The following is a 14,809-nucleotide window of genomic DNA, read 5'->3' as shown; positions in this document are numbered from 1 at the left end:
AGAAACACAACAAGAACAGCCAAACGTTGATGCGTGTTCATTTCAGTCATAAATTTTTGCTTTATTTTATTGTAAATGAGTCTATAAAAGTGAGAGTTTATTGATGATACAACAAACATGCTTAAGATTTGAGTGACTTCAGCTGGAATGTGAGACTAACAATACAGTCCAGTACAACCATAATCAACTTGTCAAATCACATCGAACGACAGCTTTAACATGTCAGTACAATCATACGGTATAACTCACACACTGGTCCTTTGTAAATATAAATCATAACATAAATATAAATATATATATATATATATATATATATATATATATATATATATATATATATATATATATATATACACATATATATATACACATATATATATATACACATATATATATATATATAGTTTTATAGAATGCATTAACATGTCTTTTAAAAATAGAAAATACAAACAATAGGTCAATGGTTGAATATAAACGACACGGAAAAGACTCAAAGGCCCCGTTCACATTTAGTTGGTGGGATTCGTCCTGAGAGGTCCAATCACAAGCGGACCACTCGAAGTTCAGGTGTGAACAATCCCAGGACCAATTTGAGATCCGATCACACATTCGGTCTGGGATGCACGAGACCACATTTATTTTAGCAGTGTGTTCGATTATGGGCCCTGGGCCACACTGACGGATCGCCCACTCAACTGACGTCCTCAGTGAAACGAGAAATGACAGAATGGATTACACACGGTTTGGTTTCCATGAAGTCCACCGTGTTATAAATTACATGTCTATGCTTCTCTAAACCTGCCGAAGTTAGCAGCAGATGACTGTGAAGACACCGTCTGCTTCAACCGACCGTTAAACTCGTTAACTGCCGAATCCTAGGGCTCCTTCAACAGACTTCGCAAAATGGTGATGGTAAATTCGAAATCATTCAAGCCTTCTTATAAATTCTTATTTATTTGTAATAGATGGGTTAGGGATCATTTCTTTCCTTGTGAATAGTGTCAGTATATCGAGGCAATGCTTTACCAGCCTGTCTGCTTCTGTGTTTTAAGTTTGTCTTACCTCCCAACAGCTGTTGATTTAATCATTTGCACTCAATTTACTTAAGAAGACAACATTTTATTGATGTAAACAGCTAATAGAGGCTACTTCTTTGACTTCCATGGAAGAAGTCACCAGACTCCCTTAAGAAAACCCACGATTTTGAGAGTCGCTGCCTTATGAGAAACTTTTCTGAATTATGTGGGCAAACATTTTACTTGAAGAGATATTTATTTCACATTTAAACTTAACCATTTGTTTCAGTAACACAGTAGTTGTGTTTGCATATAGAGTAAAAAGTGAGATCTGATCACGAGGGACCATTTGCGCTGCAAAGCGAGATGCATGGAAATACCAGGTGTGAATTAACAGACTTAGAGCCGTCCACTTGTGACCTGATCACTTGGAAGGGACGGTGATACCAAATGTGAACTGCCTTAAAGAAGAAGGTTTTTTACTTGAACATTACGAACAACATGCAAATGTGTAAATTAAAAACTAAAATAAAGGTAATAATATGATGACAGTTTAAAATACAAACTACAGAAATACAAATCAGCGGCAATGCCAGTGAGGAGGAATTGTGATTAATTCAATGATTTCATTTTGGTTTAATTCAATACGTCAAGCTTCTGGCTACAAACAAAGTGCTCATCAACATTTAACCTTTTACCTCAGAGATGTTATACCCCCGTCGTCAGGGATTAATAACTTATAGCCAAATGTTCTTGATCATACACTTGACAGGATCAGGTAGAGACTCTGTTGAATGCATTTGGCTGTATTTTACAAACAAACCACTATGTGTTTAAAGTGTTTCCACTAGTTTGCAACAGTATCAGAGGACGTTCTGTGGGCCAAAGTGTGCCCAGCTATCTGTGCTCCACCTGCCTGGAGGATTTCTGTGTCTGTACCGACAAGTGTCAAAAGCATCCAAATGTATATTTTATGAAATTCTAAAAAATGTCTTTGTTTCCTTATTTTAATGTACCGGAACGTTTTATCAACTTGGTCTTAATCAAACATTTTTCCTCTTGTCTACAAAATTGCTGAAGGGAAATCCTTCAGGTGTACATTCAGAGCACGCTGCAATATGTGGGAACATTTAAGCTCTATATACTTATGCTGTATATGTATGCCATCTCAGAGATAATGTGAAAATGAACCTCACAAGGCCCTGAGTTTGGCCAGGAGAGCTTCCACGTCCGACTCTCCATTGGAGCCACAGCTGCTGCCGACTGCAGCAGCGGTGGAGGTCGGCTGGAAGGCCGGAGGCTGTGTTTCAACCTCCATCTCTTTCTCATTCGGTTTAACCGTCACTCTCTCCACCACCCGCTCTCTGTCCAGCCAGTAACTGTGACCGGGGGGGTTCCTGTACCTGCGGCCCGACTCCGAACACGCAGCAGCCTTTGACCGGGCTGCAGACGGATGGCCCTCAGACTCGTTACAGGCCTCCTTGGCCAGGGGAGCTTTCACCATCGCTGAGCCCACATTTATATTCTGCCGAGAGCGAGACCTTTGTAAAGGTGCCTTGTTGTTTTCTGTGAGTGGAAGACAGAGGGGGAAAAAAAAAATAGTGAGCAAAATCCAGAATTAGGGAGGACACCGAGAAGAAAATGGGTGTGCAAATGACTTGCTGAGCAATTAAAAGCAAGGTGTTATCCCACTGACAGTAAAATACCGAATCGAAAAAGCAAGCGGGGAGGAGAGAGGTTAACAAAGCAAGTGAGTGGATGCAATGCATCAGGCATTCTGCAAAAAAAGAGAAAAAGACTGATTAGCAGAAATCACTGGGAACAACACACGCTTTAGTAAGCAAATGCACATGCAACACAAAAGGACATATGAAAAAAACACGAGCTCAGTGTACACGCCGCCGGTCACACACAAACACACACCACGGAAGCATACACAGTGTATACAAACACTGATGAGGACAGATTTTCTGCAGCAGACTCGATATGACGAAATGGATACAGCTGATCAACCACAGCAGAAACTCAATAACACTGTGCGTCGCCCTTTTCCATTTTCTCTTACATGACACCCTCCCACCCAGCTCCACCTCCTCTTATTCCACCATTATCATCTATTCTCCTTCCTCCGCTCTCCGCTCCCCCACCAGTCCTCTTCATCTTCCTTATTTCCGCTGTTCTCCTCAGCCTCCTGCCTTCCCCCTCTGGTTTCTGACTTAAAACACACACCCAGACAGACACTGGAAAAGAGCGACGGCCCAGATCAGACCTACGTTCTGAATTATAATCCCTCTGAGTAGATCTTAGACTTCATCATCAGTATGTGTGCGCTAGAAGGGGAGGGTATATCCATATTCATGTGACCTTGAGCGAGCGGCTGAGAGGAGTGGCGCGAGGAAAGACACCGCCGCATTTAAAGTTTCCTGAGCATTAAATGTCTGGCAAACAGGAGTCAAACACAGCAGAGCAGAACAGAGCGACCCGCTCTGTCAGCCAATCGGTAATGAGTTTGGAGCGTGGCCAGTCAGTCATGACAGTGTGTTTTATGGGCCACGCTGACGAATGACAAGGAACGTCCCTGAACACAACCTCTGACAAATAAATAAGGATAAAAGGGGGAAAGAGAGCAGACACGACGGAAACGACTGCAAAATTAAGGCAGCGATCAAACACACACAGACACACACACGCATTCACATCCACACCAAAACTCGTTAGGCAAACAAGAGGCAGGACGAAAAAGGATGAAATGAGCAGAGAGTGTTGCCTCGCTGCTGTGACTGAACATTTACCACAGCTGAAAACTCAACTCTCCTCTCATTATCTCACCCTCTCCGCTCTCTCGTCCTGTTGCTGAAGTCTCAGTTGTTAAAGATGACAATTACTCCCTGCTGTCGATCATCTTCCGCCCAACTCCCCTGTCCCATCCTGTTCCTCTAGAAACCTCCCATCTAACCCCATGCCTGTTTTTTTTCTTTTCAGCACGATCAGGTCGACTGCCCCACAAACGCACATTTCCTTTAGACCACAACACACATTCAGTTGAGGCCCATGATGTCGAGGAAATTGCCAATTATCGTATCAGCAATTTGCATTTTAATATTGTGTTTACACTTGCGTTAAAACTTTGGACCGGTGCCATTTCTGTCTTCTTGGAAAGCGAGAAGCAGAAAATGGAAGCATCACACATGATGTTTATTTGAGAATTGATCATTTAACTAATGTCTGCCATGAGCCATTAATGATTATATATTAAAAGCACATAGTGGAGAGAAACACACAGTACTGGATCAATACACGAATTTACACTTCAATAACAGATGAAAAAGACAACCCACACTTCAGTCAGACCTCTTATCCAGACGTGCATTTCTATTTTTTAGCCTTTAGTGTTGAACATGATCAAAGTGCTTGCAAGTTCAGTTTCTTCTCCCTCTGCCCGCCCGTGACACCTTGCTGCCCCTTCCTTTGAAGCCTCACTAGATTCTCAACGCGTGCCTTCATTTGAGCTGTAAAACACGTGTGAGAGAAGTAAACTGCGTCTCATCCCACAGGTTGCACTCCTTTTAACCAAGAAACCCCGACACTGGTTTAAAGGGGAGCAAGCGGAATTCGAAGACAAAAACACATGCTGTGATTTATCCCCTCAATTCAATCTGATACAGTTTCAGATATGTGACAAGCAATCTGATATAAAAATTGTAGATACGCCTAAAGCCAGTATGTTTCGATTGACTTAAACTTGATTTCTTTTTTAAATGCAAAAGAATATAAGTGTTTTTTATTTAACTGCCAGTAGCTTAGCCAAAAAAAAAAAAAAAAATCATTACAATCTATTATTTCAAGTACAGCAACTCCCCTCAAAATCATAGCAATTGCCACAACATCAATAGTTAAGAGGGCTCCACCAATTTAGCCCTGCACTCTTATAATATTGTCAGATTCATGATGGGGAGTAAACAAAACAAACAAACAAAGGATTCAAATATATCAGCAGAACCACGTGTCATTATGGATCCCACTGCTTTTCTAGCACCCACCCTACTTCGCCTTTGATTGGATGCGTTCATTGACTGTGCTCTTGAAACTCAAACTGTTAACTCATAGCGTAGCTCTGTTGCCCAGCTCAGGTCACTCATCAACTCAGAGTGGACAGGCCAGGTTGTCCTGCCGCTCTGTCTAGCCCAGAGATACTGCAACCGAGACAGCCAAAGACGTTGGTGTGTTTACTGAGGGGACTACAGCTCACAATCCCATGAGACAGTACCAGACAACCATGGTAAATACAGTTAGGAAATATCATGCTAGCTTGCTAATTCGTAGCTCATGTGGTGGGATTTAATTCATTGTGGCTCCCTGACCTCCCTCCCTTCCTCAGGTTGTCAAGCAGACAACTAGGCTATGAAATATGTATGTACATGTTTTTTTTTTTTAAATCATTTTTATACTCCTAGTCTTCTGCCCAATCGGACGGTGACTCAAGTGACACCACTTACCACCACTCCTCAAAAATCTGTAAGCACGAGATACATATATTGGCTGCTTTATCAATAAGCAGTGATAAAATGGCACACGTTTGGACTGTCCCTGAGAGGGATACTTTTTTCTCCTCAATCTTGGCAACTGGGTATTGTTCACTGTTTACTTCGATTTGAGGGTCATCGTCATCCATCTAAATCCAGCCCTAAACAACACTAAATGGGTGCATGTCCTTGTAAATAAAATAGCTTCTTGCTTCAGTTATTCCCTTTGACCAGGAGGAGCTGTGGGGCAGTCAGTGTTAGTTGGCACTGGTAGCTTTGTTGTTAGCTTGCCTTTGGGTTGACTGCCCCTGTTTCCGACAGCACTTTATTGTTCTTGTAGCATGCTATGTTCTTAAAGAGTGCGCTGGTGAGGTAAGGTTTTAATGTGTTGTTGCTGTTGTTTGCAGCTCTTTTGTCAATGATAGTGCAGCATATGGAGGGACCTTTTTCCCCCCCCACAGCTGATAGAATCAAACCAACTTGACACGTTTTTGCATAGAATTTGTGGTTAGAGTCTTTGTAGCACACCTGTGTTAATGTTCCAACAGGCAGCAGTTAATCTGTAGATCTCGATGTGACTGCAGTTGAAAGGGAAACTGTCCCTGGGCAATATTAGAGAACAGTGTGAGGGGTATTCCTTTGTCCCATCAGCAAATAGCTGCAGAAAGGAGTTCGCTTTTCCTCATGTAAGATCATTTGCCCCATTTATATTTGCTGCTCGGACTGATGCAGATGGGTTTTTACTCATCTCTCCCCCCTCTCTTGAAGTTGTTGAGAAGTTAGTAAGCAGACAGGCAGACTGAGGCAGGGTGCCTCAGTAAGCCCAGACTGCAGCAGTTCCTGCCTGTCTTTCTGTTTCCCGGACTGCTGAAGCTACAGGGCCTGCCACCATTGCAGTTGACAATGAACTTATCGAGATGAAGAGCTGTTGAGAGACCGGACAACCAGTCAACACAGCAAAAAGCCTGGGGATTCGTATTTTCCAGTGTTGGCAAAACACGCACACAATATGATTCTGTTAAACTAAAGGTCTATCACAGTCTTTAGTCTGCTGCGGTCCTTTACTTTGCTTGAAGGCAGATTGCAAATGAAAAACAATGATAAAAGAGTTGGCAGACTGAGCTTGTCTCTCTGTGCCATCAGCGTTGCTGAATATTGTGTGTTTAGACTGTGAGTAACACAGCCTGTAGCATTTCAACCAGCTACTGACACTGGTTATTTTGCAGCAGGAGACAAGCAAAATCTCAAACAAAACAGACTAATCGTTACTCTGAACGGCTCGAAAACATCATCAGGAATTTCAATATGGAACCCCAGCAGTTTATTAAATGTCTGATACTGTCATTTTGAACAAATGTAAAAGGGTCTGTCCAAAAGAAAAAAAAAAAAAGTGTCTCTTTTTTTTTCAATCTGCAAATAGCTGCAGAGAGGAATTCACATTTTCCTCTTGTCAGATCATTTGGTCCATTTGCATTTGCCACTTCAAATACAGATGCAGATGAGCCTTTCCTCTCATCTTTCACTCCCTCCCCTTCTCTCCACTCTTATGAAGTTTGCAGTATTTGATCACTTTAGGAAGAGACAAGTCATGCAGACTCACAAATATATAGACGGTGAAGTGACTTTTTCTCTCTGAGGAGTGACTGACAACAAGTTGAAGTTAGCTAAGATCATACACACACACATCACACATGGCTTGGCAGTTTGCTGCATGTTCCGTTTAATGATATCTATTTGTCTTGTTTTTTTGCTTTTCCTCTACCAGTGACACATCTCGGGGCAGGTTACGCATAAAATGTAACTTAGTGCAAATTTTTTCAACAAGGACTGCAACTAACCATTACGGTAATTACAGATTGAACCAACAATTATTTGTTCAGATTAAACCTTTGGTCTACAAAATGTCAGAAAATGTTATGAAATGCCAAGCACATGTTTCTAGGAGCATTGTTGTGGTCTTCAAACTTTCAAGTCAGTGGTGCCAAGTGTGATCGTTTTAGGAGTCTGGTGTGAGGTCTGTTTTTTCATGGGAGAACGGCTGCAACTATTTTAGATGATCTTTTTTTATCGTCATAGATGACAAAGAAAATCACCAGATCCTGATATTTGAAGCTCAAACCAAAGGTGCTTAAATCATTACTTAAAATAGATTAGATAAATCAATAGATTACTAAGTATTTGCAGATTCACTGTCTGTATGCAACAATTTATTTTCTCAATTATTGCCAGACATAGTGGTAACATTGGATGAGGAATTGGTTTTTACTGTAAATCAGCAAGAAATTATCTGACCAAAGGGGTAAAGTACATTTTCTATGATCCATTGTACAGTTTGATGGATTTACCCCTTAGTTTAAGCACATGTGGCTGGTATTGGGGTTTTTCTAATGTAAGCTAAGCATCCTCCTGATAACGTACTCCTTCATCATAGTCTGTCCAACACCTTCCAATAAAGAGGGAAATTTATTCCACGGTTACAGTAATATAGCAGATGAAAAAGCTCAGTCACTGCATTTGCCATTTATTTACCCAAGAACAATTGATTTTAAAGAAGGAAAAAAGGCAGAACAGGAAAAAAGAAAATAAATGAAAAAAAAAATAAAAAAAAATAGCCGACAACAGAGTAACAGGGGTTTGAAGGAAGAAGCACGAGCCATAAACAACCCTCGGATCTCCCTCTCTTATAATGACTGGCTGTGCAATGCGCCAAGGTCAGACAAGAGATGCAAAACTACCTTTTGATTGTGAGTCTTTTCATGTTTGTGTTTGTCCATACAGAAAGGAAACGCTACATTTAAGAGATGAAAATGTATGGTGCTATAAATGTGTGTGATGCCCCAATGTCCCCCAGCGCGTCTTGTAAAAAGTAAAAGCCAGCAGACAGCTTGTTAGCTTGCCTGTGTGCATTAGGCTGGCTGTAATTAAAGATCATTACCTGGCAACACACCAGTCATTGAAGGTTTGTCCCTTGCTTGTTTGTTGTTAACTGTGTGTGTGTGTTTGCAGGGCCGTCTGTCTTTGCTTTTCTGTCACACAGAAAAAACAGCGGACCGGATTAAAAAAAAACAAGGCGAGGCAACGGGCAATGAAAAGAAAGTGGAGGGAGGAAAGCAGTGGAAGAAATGGGATGACGAGGAAGAAGATGACAAGATGGGCAGAATAAACGGCCTCAACACAGTGGCTTGATTTGGAGGCAATGATTGTGATTTGGACCAGACTAAAAGAGCAGAGTGCAAAAAAAAAAGGGGGGGGGGGGGGATAATAAGGGGACAGAGGAAGAGAAAATAGAGGAGATATGGGGATGGATTGTTGAAAGAGCACTATAACAATCTCTGAGAGTAATGTGAAAACCAGCACTTTTATAGGTAACTGAAGCCTGTCCTGCTCTAATGCATATCAAAGTGTTTTCCTTTGTTGAGCTGTGATTTGACTCCCCCCTCTCCTGTCTCTTCTCTCCCATATTTAACAACTCCTCTTTGTTGAAATACAGAAGAATGGAGCACAGCGTTAGTGGAAAAGCAACATCATTTGGAAGCCTCTCAGTAGGATGTGTTCCGCTGTGTACTGACGACTGATGAGATTATTTTCTTTTACCATCTTTACATATGTATTTTTTTCTACCTGCTATGGCTTTGCACGTGTTTCACATTGCATAGCTGACCCAAGACTTAGCAAGCCATACTGTATGTTCAGCTTGATTTACTGAAGCTCATGTCGTACAACTGCAGGTACAAACATAACAAAAAATAAATAAATAAAAAAATAAAAAAATAAATAAAAAAATCGTTACAGTTACAATCAATCATGTGCGACAATATTACAATAACTCTCTCCTTCACAGGTTTCCAAATGAGGTAGAGTAACAGTAAGCTTACATAACTAATGAAGACCAATATAAAAATATTTGTATTTATTTTCCAGTGTCATTGAGTTGCAAAATTGCACTGTGGGTAATGTAGGCACCAGGTTTTAAAAAGTGAAGACCGGTGGAATAAAAAAGTGACATCTTGCTGTATTGATTTTGATCACCATAGTGAGTCCAAGAGGGTTATAAAAGTGAAATACCCGGTGCCTACATCATCAACAATGCAACTCAAGCCACTCACTGACATTACTGGTAGCAATTTATCAGATGCATGCAGCTTCCTCTGGAGCCACAAAAAGATTCATAACAGATTAGCATATGTGTTGTAGTACTCCTCATGACCTTTAATTTAATGTGGAAAATTGTTGGAGTTACGCCAGTAACTAATAACAATCTTATTTATCAAGCAAAAACATCAAAATCAAATGATCAAAAAAACAAATATTCTTCCAGTAAACTTCTCAAGTCTGTGAGGATTTGTTGCGTTTTTCTGTTTTACATCGTTGTAAACTGAATATCATTTGGTTTCACTGACAGCAAAGATCATTGCTCACAATCACCACTTCAGTGTAGTTCAATTGTAATGGCATGAACATCAGAAAGATATGTTTTTTGGAGTGGTGCTTTCACAAGTGGAGAGGCATTCTTGTTTTAAAATGTTTGGCAGATACTAAAAGTAGTCTGTTATGTCAAATGTAAAAGCTGTGGGTTAAGATAAAGCCATTATAATGGTGATAAGACCATTCATACAAGTCATCTCTGAAAACGGTAGGTGGAGCCTGAATAAGAAGCAGTCTGGTTCAAAAGAGAGAAATGACATTTATAGGTCACCCCGTATGACACACCAACAAACAAATCCTTAGTAAATATCAATGTAAATAGTACTGGACATGGCAGTGGCACAAGCACAACTGTGTACGCCAGCGACACACTCATAAAGACATGTCAACACGTTTCACCTGCCATGCTTAGGCAGACATGATTGAGTCATATTAAAATCAAGTGACAAAGTGAGCAGGGCAGAGGTGTCGGGGGGGTTTGCTACTTAAAACCAAAAAGGACGGCGTGGAGGATATGAAAGGGCTGAGCTGGATGTCCCTCAAGTCTTCTGCCCCTCTGTGTGAACCCCAGCCACTGTGAGCTGCAGCCAAGCATGACATTGCGTTAGCACGCCTTGGTGCGTCTAACAATGCCTCAAAAAGTGAGCCTGGTTCCCAGCCACTAGTACTGCTAGCCTACACACGGCTGGTTCACATTGCACATGATGCTCTATTGAGAATACAATTAAAATAAACAATACAAAGATCCTGTTGTTACGGACCGCATCGTCCGCCTCTCGTACTGCCAAATGCGATACGCTTTCCAAGATGCCATGCCGACAAATTCAGTCTAGTAGCCTGTTCAGGAGGTGACAACACAAAATTGTGCATAATTGAAGATCTGAATATTCCTGGTAGAGCAAACAGAGATATATCCAGTGTCAGAGCAAGCTACTGTTATTATCATAATATCTTTATGCTACGCTTAAAAATAGCCATTTCCAGAAATAATGACTTGCTTTCCTGCCACATGATAACATAACTCTGAAGGGGCCACAAAAAAAAACCAACAACATGATGTTTAATGTTGTAAATTAGCCATCTCAAACGAGTTTTACATCCCTGCAAGTGATTAAATGCAGTCATTTATCTAAAAATCTGCTGCACTGTAGGCCACGCACTCTACAGAAAATGGGGTAAAACATTTGGGGAAAAAAAAGAAAGGTACACTCTTTTACAATATAAACAAATTTGTCTGCTTGTATTACAAAGAGGAAATACACCTGGCAGATGGTTGTAGCAGCCCGGGCTCTTACTCCTGCTTTACTCTAATTATATCTACATGCAGGGTAATGGACTGAGAATGTTTCCTCATAGAGGGACAGCATCCCTTCCTGGGGTCTCTGTCTCTCTGCTGCTCTTTCTCTCAGTCTCCCACACACTTGCTAACACATTCATGAAGGCAGACATTAGATACAAACGCAGCGAGACAGTCTGACAGACACACAACTGCATAGAAGCAAACAAACACAGAAAAATACAAGCGCGTGCACACACACACACACACACACACACACACACACACACACACACACACACACACACACACACACACACAGTCTAATAAGCACTGGCTATTTCAACTGATACAGGTGTACAGCCAGTGTACTCTGCTGCCTCTGGCATGAATTAAACATGTCTTGGTTTCAGGCTCTGCTACCTGTTGTTGTTTGTGTGGTTACCGCTGGTAAATATCCCCAGCAGTCATATTCTAATGCATATGTATTTCCCCTCAGTGGCTTCACACTAACTAAGGGTTTCTATCAGCCGCTTTCTCCAGCAGTGTACACCTGTCACAACGTGAGAGTAAAATATTGATCCTTCGCACGCCTCCAGACACCGAGCTGAAACGCACTCCGCAAATGCGTCCGCAGACAGACAGACAGACAGAGGCCCACAATTCTCTGTTAGCCTCCAATCAGTCGGTAACATGGATTAATGAACTGGTTTGCTGAGAAGTTTCTATGATAGATGTGGAGCACAGCCAATAGACTCCTCTGTGGACTGCAGTGGATTGTGGAGAACATAGTTGATAGCTTGCATAAGCAGTGTGTATCTAAAGACATTTTCAACCCTCATTTTTCTGATAAATGTCTTTGCATTTAGAGTTTGCACTTGCATTCTAATAAGAATAAAATTGTATGTGGAATTTTTCTTTTTTTATTGTGAGTCCAGGTGGAAGATGTAACCAATACATTAACTACACTTTTATACATGCATACATGAAGGTTTATACAAGTAGGGATTGGTATTGAAATTTTTGCAACAACTCTGATGTGTCTGAAGCAGCAAAATTGTCTGAATTCTTAATCTTGAATAAATATTATTTGATTGGATGCGGATTTGAATTAAAAACCGTATCAATTCCAGGCTGTTTCTTTTTTTACTGCTGCTTTAGTTTATAGCTAGCTGCTTTTGACTGTTGTTAAAGAGAAGAAATAATGTTATTCTGCACATTTTTACGAGCTCTACAGATGTATTACCTTTTAAAAATGTTGAGTCAACATAAAAATGTTATAAATGTGGAAGTTTGGAATATGTTAAATGCAGAAAAAACGTAACAAGCATAACTTTGGAATAAATTCTGAAACTCGTATCAGAACTATAGTGCTGGAACATTGTGAATGATCGTCTAGAAACAACACTGTACTGAGGTTAGTGTTTATCACTTCACACCCATAATGCAGAGCAAAATAGAAAAGACATCAAAAGGTGATTGAATATTTAAAACTTCGGTGGAAGATTTCACATTCTTTGTCTCTTTTGTAGTTCCTCTAAAGTATTTTTTTTTCCCCCATTGTTTCTCCTGCCAGCTGAGGGCTTGTGTTTAACACTCAGGCCGACTCTGACAGCTCTCAATATGCAGGGCCAGTCCTGCCAAACAGACTTATGAATTCCAAACAGCCCGGAGTCATGCTCCATATTTCATTGAAGTTGAATATTTAAAAAGATCAACCCACTCAAAACCCTATAAAACCTATCGTTCTGGGGCCTTGTGTCCTAAAAATAAAATCGCATCTGCCATATCGCATTACAGACAGCCACATCAGCCTCCATCTCTTAACCATTTCCCTCTCTTGGTTCCCCTCTCTCTCTGACAAGACCCATCTGGTAACCAGCCTGTCTCCATCAACACAGGTTTTGCTCTCTCTTCTTCAAACAACTGCACACTTCTTCCTGCCTCCTTTATCTCATTTGCTTCCCTTTTCTGCCTCACTGTCCGGAACTCACAATTCCTTTTTCCTTTATTGGTACTGTTACTCTCACCCGGAGCTGTCCTTCAACTCCATCTCTTCACAGGGAATCAGGCAGACCACCAGACAGAGGAGATGGTTCTCCATTTCTTTCCAACAGCAAGATGGACTGGGTGTCTGATTTCAAATAGTGAGCAAAACAGCAGGACGTTTGACAAGATGCAGCAAAATGAGTGGAGACAGACTGCAATGCAGCCTGCTTCTGACAGCACAGTCTCAGTCAGATCAAAGCGATTCGGGCTCAAATATACTGTAGAAAAAAAAAAATCAACATTTGAGAATTGGACAGCAAAGCAAGAGTGTGCATGTGATTACAGTACGACTTTCAGGCTCACTATGGCCCGAGCAGCCCTGGGTATAAAATTACTAAAACTAAAAAGTTCAGCAATGAGTGTGAATTTATCTAGATATTCATTATGTCATTAGATGAGTTTCAGCATATCCATGACATCTGCCTCACAGTACATTAAGTGACACTTTCATCATCAAATGGTGTGTTAATACTGGTGAAAACAAATCTCACCTGTGATTGATTTAATCTGGCCAAGCTAGACCAAATCTGAATGGTATCAAGTTTATCATGTTCAGGCAATACAGTTGTTACATTTCCAAAATTCCAAAGGTGAGTTTTGATTTTCATCTTTAGCATTTACTAAATTGGGTGGGACATGTCCGCACTTGGGGAAACCTGTCAGAAACATAAATGTCATGGAGAGCTGATAGTATTGTTACATTTTAAAACTCATATATAGGAAATGGTTGGAGATTGGGTGGTTTTTAATAACTTAAATTATGCTTGATTTAGAGTTAACAGCACTTAGAGTTCTCATTTCTTCATTATGAATGCACTTCACAAGATGTTGACCGCTGAACAAAAAGTTAAGCCATTACACAACACGGTTGGCCACTCAGTCACTAATGACTTATGATGACTAATGGGAACCAATACGAAACTTTGATTAATTATTAGAATTAGATCAGATCAGCCCATAGAACATTTTAAATTAAGAAACAGGCAAAACAGCAGGCCAAGATGGTGCAGCACTGGATGACATTAAATCAATAAATAACAAAATACCACCTCAACAAAATTGGTAGATCTTTGCATTGGCTAGTCTCTCTACTACAGTTGCCTCAGGTGAGAAGCACAATATTGACCAGCTACCTTAAAATTAAGCTGGGATGCCTCAGTGTTTTAGAGTGTTTTGTTTTTATCAACAGTCTGGGCTAAATCAAAGACAAATATCCCTACTGTGGTCATGATACCCTCGAGGGAGAAGACACTTCAACTAAACAATGAGTAGCCAAGAACAGAGAGCACGTGCATGCCGAGACTGGCATGTTTTCCGTGTTGTGATGCTGTTTATGCAATCCTAACACTTCCTGTATCTTCCTGTAATCTTCCACCAACTAACGGCAAAGTTAGGTACTGCCTTAGCATCACGTCGCTCCGGAGTTAATCCTGAATGTGAATGTTTTGGATGTGTAAATGTGTCCTCCTCCTCGTTGGCCTCACTCACTCTGTGAGTCATCAGTGAAAAGACGGCAAAAT

The 14,809-nt window shown here is 40.8% G+C and overlaps 1 protein-coding gene across 7 annotated transcripts in view; it reads right to left on the bottom strand.

Annotated features, from left to right (window-relative positions):
• Nucleotides 1–391: 391 nt before the first annotated feature.
• LOC119017747 (protein diaphanous homolog 3-like) overlaps nt 392–14,809 on the bottom strand; it is a 170,003-nt gene continuing 155,585 nt past the window's right edge. For 5 of the 7 annotated variants that reach the window (XM_037094715.1, XM_037094722.1, XM_037094719.1 and 2 more), the window contains one exon: nt 392–2,582. In XM_037094715.1, the coding sequence (XP_036950610.1) occupies nt 2,209–2,582 (374 nt within the window). In that variant the 3' untranslated portion in view covers nt 392–2,208. The remainder of the gene's footprint in view (nt 2,583–14,809) is intronic. The other 2 variants (XM_037094720.1, XM_037094721.1) reach the window with 1 other exon arrangement.

This window comes from Acanthopagrus latus, chromosome 4 (assembly GCF_904848185.1).
Source record: "Acanthopagrus latus isolate v.2019 chromosome 4, fAcaLat1.1, whole genome shotgun sequence".
Classification (NCBI taxonomy): Eukaryota; Metazoa; Chordata; class Actinopteri; order Spariformes; family Sparidae; genus Acanthopagrus; species Acanthopagrus latus.
This window is presented reverse-complemented; position numbering and strand designations above follow the sequence as displayed.